The 7,804-nt window shown below is 43.0% G+C and overlaps 1 protein-coding gene across 1 annotated transcript; it reads left to right on the top strand.

The window, feature by feature from the left end:
* The first annotated feature begins 386 nt into the window (after positions 1 to 386).
* LOC119342238 (GDSL esterase/lipase At5g45920-like) lies at positions 387 to 1,284 on the top strand. Its single transcript, XM_037614084.1, has one exon. It carries the CDS (start codon positions 387 to 389, stop codon positions 1,098 to 1,100), a length of 714 nt encoding a protein of 237 aa, XP_037469981.1. The 3' UTR covers positions 1,101 to 1,284.
* The last annotated feature ends 6,520 nt before the right edge of the window (positions 1,285 to 7,804 follow it).

Raw genomic sequence — 7,804 nt, 5'->3', positions numbered from 1 at the left:
GCGAGCCCAGGGGAAAGGAATGTTCTAGCGGCACAGAGGCGGTACCGAATAACGATCAGGCGACGAGGGCAGTTTGATTTTCCATACTGGATGTGTCCGTACGACGGAAGCGACGTCGCCACAAACCAAGACGATCCAGAGTGGTATTTTGTTCTTTTCGTCTGTAGCACTGAACCGAGCCCGTATATGTCAGGCGTGAGGTCACGGGACGAATTCAACGTGCGTGCGTACGGCCAACCCGGCTAGCTCTCCCATGCAGCCGCCTTTGGCTTCGTTGTCTCTATATATACCCATACCCGTCCGTGCCGACGCTACGATCGATGCCTCTCATCGAGCTTGACTACCACGAGCGATCGAGGCTTGGGCTTGACTGCTTGAGGATCATCATGAGGCCGTCGATCGTGCTGTTCGGCGACTCCATCACGGAGGAGTCGTTCGGGGAGGGCGGGTGGGGCGCGCACCTGGCGAACCACTACTCGCGCTCCGCCGACGTCGTGCTCCGGGGCTACAGCGGCTACAACACCCGCTGGGCGTCCCTGGTGGCCGACCGCGCATTCTCCGCCATCCCGGCGTCGGCGGCCGTCGCCGCCGTCACCGTCTTCTTCGGCGCCAACGACGCGTCGCTCCCCGACCGCGCAAGCGCGTTCCAGCACGTGCCACTCCCAGAGTACCGGGACAACCTGCGCGCCATCTGCGCGCTGCTCCGCGCGCGCTGGCCGTCGGCGGCGCTCATCCTCATCACGCCGCCCCCCGTCGACGAGCGCGGCCGCGTCCGATTCCCGCGCAACGGGGACGCGTCCGGCCTGCCCGAGCGGACCAACGAGGCGGCCGGGCGGTACGCGCGGGCGTGCGTGGAGGTGGCCGCGCAGTGCGGGCTCCGGGCTATCGACCTCTGGTCCAGGATGCAGGAGTTCCCCGGGTGGGAGACGGCGTTCCTCAGGGACGGGCTGCACCTCACGCCGACGGGCAACCGGCTGCTGTTCGAGGAGGTGGTGTTCGCGCTGAGGGACGCCAACCTCAGCCTGGAGGCGCTCCCCGCCGACCTGCCGCTCTGCAGCGACATCGACCCCGACAACGCCGTCAGGTGCTTCGAGGAGTGAGACCATGCTGAGGATAAGGTTCAGAATTGATGGATATCGGTCGATGCCGCCCATGAAATTGTTTGTTTGCTTTTTTTTTTTTTACATTATTTGTTTTGTCCATTCATGTTGTACGAGATTGTCACGGCAGTTTCGTTATTTGTTCCGAAATGTGGAATAAATATATGGGATTGAGTTCGTTTCATTCGGAAGTGCTGCGGCGGAACATTGCATGCCAAGGGATTCGTCTTTTTTCAACACAATACAAACGCGGACGCTCATACGTACGTATATACATTCATCCCTATTAACACATGCACATATGCAGACGTTATTCATACTATATAGGCACACGTGCATTGCATGCATGAGATTTGGCAATCAAATTATGAATAAATACCACATATAGCATGTAAACTTTGAGTCATATATGCAAGACGTAGATGTTCGTTTAATTCTTATAGTTCATCTCATTCAAAATCAATTAGTTTTTATATAAAAGCTAATATATTTTAAGATTCATGAAATTGTGCTTAGTAAAGCATAAAGTAATATCAAATAATTGTAATTCATGTAGAAATTTTTTTGGGCAATTATGATATGGAAGATTTTAGAACAAAGAAGAAGTGCTTGTGTTTTGAGGTTTGTTCATTATGCTTAAGATCAACCATTGAGTCTTCTAACTTGTACATGTGGCAAAATATGATGAAATGTAGATGATATCCAACGACCAGTAGTGCTCGGATTTGCCATCTTTGTAATGCATGATTGACTTCATCCAACGATCATCTTTTAAAGTTATTCGCACACTATATAGGGGTATAGATGAGCATCTTCAAGAGACTCAGCCGGCACATCATTTCGAGATTTATGAAATCATCATAGACACCTTCGTATTTGACGCGAACGTCTTCTCCCACAAAATGCACATCGCTAGAAGGCCTGATATAAATCCAGAAAATACGAGCATCAACGCCAAATCTAGGATTCAACTCTGATGGGTTGAGGGTACCACCTCCTAACTATTCAATCATAGGCGGCCGGTTTGCTGGACTCTGGCGGTTTGTATGTTTGCGGATCAAAGGAGATACTTTTTATACAAAAAATATTTCGGAATCTTCTAAAATATTGTAAACAAGAAAGTTAGAATGTTTAAGAAATTACACATGCATAGTGATAAAATAAAAATGTTCAAGTATCACAATATAAGTTTTCTTCTATATACAATGAAAATTCAAACCATGTTTAAACTTTTTATAGTATAATGCCTGAAAAATATGTTGCATCAATCACTTTCATCAGGCGTCAGAGTTGAAGATAGATAGTGAGGTTGCTTCTTCTCCGGCGAGGTCCGACCTCCTCATCTTGTGCGCCCGGGAAGAAGGAAAAAGTGACTGAAGCGAAGAATTATTTCAGCCACCTGAAGTTTAGGAAAATTGTAATTTATCAAAAAACAAAATGTAAACTTCGAAAAGAAATGTTTTTGCATGTATAAATATGGGTTCATGTGATTTAAGAAGAGGTTTAAGCACTTAGCGTAAAAATGTAAAAAGAAAAGGACATTATCAAGAAAAGAAAATATGAGAATATAAATAAAGTATTCCAAAGAATCTATAAAAATGAGAACGGACAAGTAAAAGGCAGAGGAAAAGCAGGGGACAACCCATAAATGGGCCACGGCCATCGCTCCACTGTTTGACTTTTCCTGCAGCGTTTTTGTATCGCCAAAACCAATTGCTCAAGAAACAATCTGTAGCGCTATTTTTTTCAGTCTTATTTATTCATGAAAATTAGAAAATGTTCACCAATATTTAAATGTATTTGGCACACTTGTGATAGATTGCAAAATCGCCACACCACCTTGTTGTCGTCCAGTTCAAATCCAACGCCCGTGCACGTTCCAGCCAGCCGTTCCCTTTTTTCTGTCGCTGGTTGGTGGGCCATCGTTCGACGCTCGTCTCGCTTGAACCGTCTCCCCCTATACGCGTTGCCTTAACTCCTCCCTCCCCCACCACTCCCGCCTCGCTCCGCTCTCTTCCTCGGCAGTTCCGCCCCCGCTCTCTCTCCGTCGACGCCGAGAGGCGGCGCCTTCTCCGGCCGCCAGGGTTCTGTTCCGCCGGTGAGTCTCTATTCAATCCCCCTCACATTCGTGCTCTGTTTCTCGACGTCGTTAGCCGCTCTCTGTTCCTTGGCCGTTCCGCCCCCGCTCTCTCTCCGTTGACGCGGAGAGGCGGCGCCTTCTCCGGCCAATTCGGCGCCAGGGTTCTGTTGCACCGGCGAGTATCGATTCAATCCCCCACACATCTGCCCAGTAGTTCGTGCTCTATTTCTCGACGCGGTTAGTGGCGACATGTTCGTCGGTTGGTTGCAGGTTAGAACAGACGATGAATGCGCTCAATACTATCAATTCGTGGTGCATTTTCTATTTGTTAGCAACTGTTTCGCATGCACATCGTTTAGTGCTTAATTTGCCGTTTTCGATTTTGTGGGTAGTTGCCGTAGGTTTTTGAACTGACCCCCCCTGCCACACGGCTCGATTCTGATTTCTAGGGTTCGGTGCAGGGATTTTACAACTACTCTCCTCACTCTGTATCTATGTTGGGCTCCATTTTATCATGCTCTTATGGTTGCAGTGAAGGAATTGAATTACCACCTGTATAATTAGGTTGCTGGTGATAATCCAATACTGTTTGTGTGTTTTATATGCAGTTCATCTCGTTTTGTGTTTAGGTTGTCATGATGGATTATTTGTTCTAGCACTATCAGTGGTGTCCCTTTACATGATGCATTTTGTGTTTCTAACTTACCTGAACTTTATTTGTGAATATTACCATCAGTGGTGTGAATAATTTATCAGGAGTCTCCTGTAAATTTTATCATGTCACTGATTTTTTAATACTTAGTGATGTGATGTCCAATATATGTGTTTGCGTGTAAGTTGTTCCCATCCCTAATTTTCATGATGCATTTTGTGTGTTTCTAACTAATGGGTGTGCCACCATTTAACTTACCTGAACTTTAATTGTAAATTTTACCATCAGTGGTTTGAATAATTTATCAGGAGTCCACTATAAAATTTATCATGTCATTGATTTTTTAATACTTAGTGTCGCGATGTCCAATATATGTGTTTGTGTGTAAGTTGTTGCCATCCCTTTTTTGCCTAATTTATCTTGCCCGATACATCCATTTTATCGGTGTATCATAAGCAAAAAAAATCAGGTATTCAATATCTAGTAGAAGCACACATGTCCTTATTTGTTTTTCGTCCTTCTCTGTTGTCGATGAGGTATCTTGTTGTATGTTCACAAGTTACCAATGTATCTTAAGAATATGTGTGCGACTATTAATTCAACAGATATGCATCTTTTATGCTCACTTTTTTCTTTTTGTTATTCTTGTTTGTCAGGTCACAATGCCAAGGAAGCACAAATTAGATGATGACTTTGAGGAGGTGAACCCCTTAAAGAAGCATAAGCCTCCCGCAGATCAGAACAGGGCTTCTCCTAGTGCTCTTGTGACTGCCTGTAAGGACATGTCAGATGAGAGAAAGTCCGCGATTGATGACATGGATTTCACTAGTCTGCGGAATATCAAGTGTGATAATCTGTTCAACCAGCTTTCTCAATGGCTTGCTGGTCTATACGACCCTGATTCCTGTGAGGTCGTTGTACCTGGTCGTGGAAGGTTACCGGTCAATGAAGAGTCTGTGCATCGTATAATGGGTGTGCTGCGAGGTGATATTGCAGTGGATTTCAAGGTTCCTACAAATGAACAGCTTGAGCTTGCGGGAGATCTTTTTGGTGATCTTGGACATGCTCCTAAAACTGTTGTTGTATTAAATCTTATTTTGAGCACTAATCGGCATGATGACAATTTCAAGCGCTTGTGGCTTATGCTTGCTGCCAGCGCTGTGATGGCGCCAACGACTTCCAACAAGATCAGCACCAGATGGTATTCTGTGTTGGTAAACACATTTGGCTATCTTTCTAGTTCACACTTTTTATCTCTTTTCTTTTCTGTTTTTATACCTGGTAACTTTTTTGCTTCTTAGTCTGATTTTTGGAGTCTGGTAATTTCTGTCCCTTTGATTTTGTATGATCTGAAGTGTGGTTTTTATGTAGTAATACACCTGATAACTTTATATGAAGGTGTAGTAATTATATAGTAATGCACCGGATAACTTTTTATGAATGTGTAGTAATTACATAGTGATGCACCTGATAACTTTTTTCTGAAGGTGTGGTAATTATGTAGTAATGCGCTTGATAACTTTTTATGGAAGTGTGATAATTATTTAGTAATGCACCTGATAATTTATTTATGCCTTGCAAATATGGTAATTTTGACTTACTTCTCAATAATGTGGTAATTGTGTGCTTATGTACTTGGTGATTCAATGATTATCCAGTGTTTTAAGTGTATACTTATGTCCCCTGCTAACTTGTGTGCATACATTCCTCTATGTTTCATGTGTTTTCTTTTTTTTCGTAGAAAAATATTGGCAATGTAAAAAACCTCAACTGGTGCAAATTTATTGCGGATCAGCTTCACAAAGCCCTTTCAAAAGGAAAGCCTATGACGGGCTGCCTCCTATTCTACAATGTTAGTCCCCATATTCTTTTTTTGTTCCCACGATTTTTGGATTGTACGTCTTATTCCGCCAAACAGCTAGATTGTAATGACCTTTTCTGTTTTTCCAGCTTCTGTATATAGATGCTATTGACTTAACTGACATTGGTATCATCTTGCCTAATGGTCCTTTTGCAATTAATGTGTGGACCAATGAGTTGGCATCGAAAGTTCTCCAGATGGATGTCCACAGGGACAAGCTTTCTTATGGGAAATTACCGGTAATTTCCCATTCATCATTTTTCTTACCTTCTATGTATTGCCATCTTTTTTATCAAGATCTTAATTTATTTTTTATCATTTTTTAGCTTAAGCCCCAATATGGTCAAGACTATTGCTTGTTTGGTGGCTTACAAGGTCTATATAAATTCATGCATGTTCATGCACCGCAAAACTGTTCTGAACAGGTATTATAATCTTTTTTGTGCGTTTGGGTATTTTTGTTTTCCTTTTTCCTGGTAAATTTTGTTATAAAGACCTGGTAACTTGTACTGTTTTCATGATGGTAACTTTTTTTTATATTTTAGATTCTCACTTCGGAATAACTTCATTTGAATTTATATTTGTGTGGTATTTTTAGTTGTTTTTGCATGATACTTAATGCCACTCACAACCTGATTATTTGTTTTTTCATTCATGATTTTCTATCAGAAACTTGCTAAAGCTTCTGCTATTGTGGGTCGCTTTTCGTCTGGCATAGTTGGCCTCCTGGGTGGTCTTGTTAATGAGTTCATGTCCTTGGATGATGAAGACAACTCATGGATGTCCCATTTGTTAGAGACCAACTAAAGGGTTTATCTTCTGCTGCCGAGAAGACTGCCGAGAAGACTGCAAGCACCCGTCCTGCATCCCGCTCATGTGCAGTAAAAGATCCCAGCAAGCAAACTGTTGAAGGTTCAGATTCTGATCCTGAGGATAGTGATGGTGGCGATGATGGTCACTCTGACGAAGATCTAGATTTTCACGTTCATTACCATGGTTCTTCAGGTGGACCGAACGCCCATGAGGCTTCAGGTAGTGGGGGTAGTGCTGGACCGAATGCCCATGATGCTTCAGGTAGTGGCGCAGCGAATGCAGATGTGGGTGCAACCATGTTTGCAGCTGCCAATGTGTCGGTAAGGTCAGCTGGAATTGATGGAACTGCTACTACAGGAACCGATCAGCCTCTCGAGTCTTGGATTATGCTTACTGCATGTTCCGGGAATGTATATAGTGATGGATTGCATAACCAGCCAGATACGACGGATACTCAAAATGAGGCTGCTGTTGATGCTTCTGTGAAGAGGTGCGGTTCTTCTCTTGTCCGTAACTTCGAAAAGCAATATTCCAGGCGTCGCAAGAAATTACGCCTACCTTCTCCGCCCATGGCCACTGGTACAACTGTTTCTGACCAGCCGTCGTTGGATGATACACATCGTTCTATCAAGGCAATAGTCATCAATGAGCTTGTAGGCCCTGATAAGGGCACTAACTCAGTAATTGCCAATCCCACGCGGAAGAAACAACATCCTCGCAAGTGAGTTTCTTATCATGTGCTAGTTGATTTCTTTTTATTTTCATTTGTTATATTATATTTTTTAGCTGGTAACTAATGTTATATTTTAGCTGTTGTACGCAAATATAATCTGATAACTAATGTTAATATAAGCTGGTAACTAATGTTTTTATAAGCTGGTAATGTCCATGTTTATTTTTCTTTGTGTACATACTTACTTGTTGTTACTCTTTTGTGTTACCACTTTTCCTAGCACCTAGCTTCTGATAATTAGAAGTAAATATGTCTCGATAGTTTCTATTCCTTAATAAGCCTGTGTTTTTGTCTAGAATGGATAGTAATTATATCATGGTAAGGCTGATAACTTTTAGTAGCTATTGTCACGATAATAACTTCAGCTTTTTATTTGAACAATATGTTGTTTAACTTTGTTTGCATGATAATTTTAGTAATTATATGCTGGTAAGCATGTGTTGTTTGTCTACGGTAACATTTTTCTCACGTGCACTATATCCTTTTCAAATAATAACTTGTCAGGTGTTCGAATGCTCCATCTATTAGTGTTGCCGACCTTCAGCAAACTCGGTTGAGCAGTATG

The sequence above is a fragment of the Triticum dicoccoides genome, chromosome 7B (genome assembly GCF_002162155.2).
Source record: "Triticum dicoccoides isolate Atlit2015 ecotype Zavitan chromosome 7B, WEW_v2.0, whole genome shotgun sequence".
Lineage (NCBI taxonomy): Eukaryota > Viridiplantae > Streptophyta > Magnoliopsida > Poales > Poaceae > Triticum > Triticum dicoccoides.
This window is presented reverse-complemented; position numbering and strand designations above follow the sequence as displayed.

Coding starts and splice junctions, on each gene's coding strand:
- LOC119342238 (XM_037614084.1), top strand. CDS start 387: ATGAGGCCGTCGATCGTGCTGTTCGGCGACTCCATCACGGAGGAGTCG.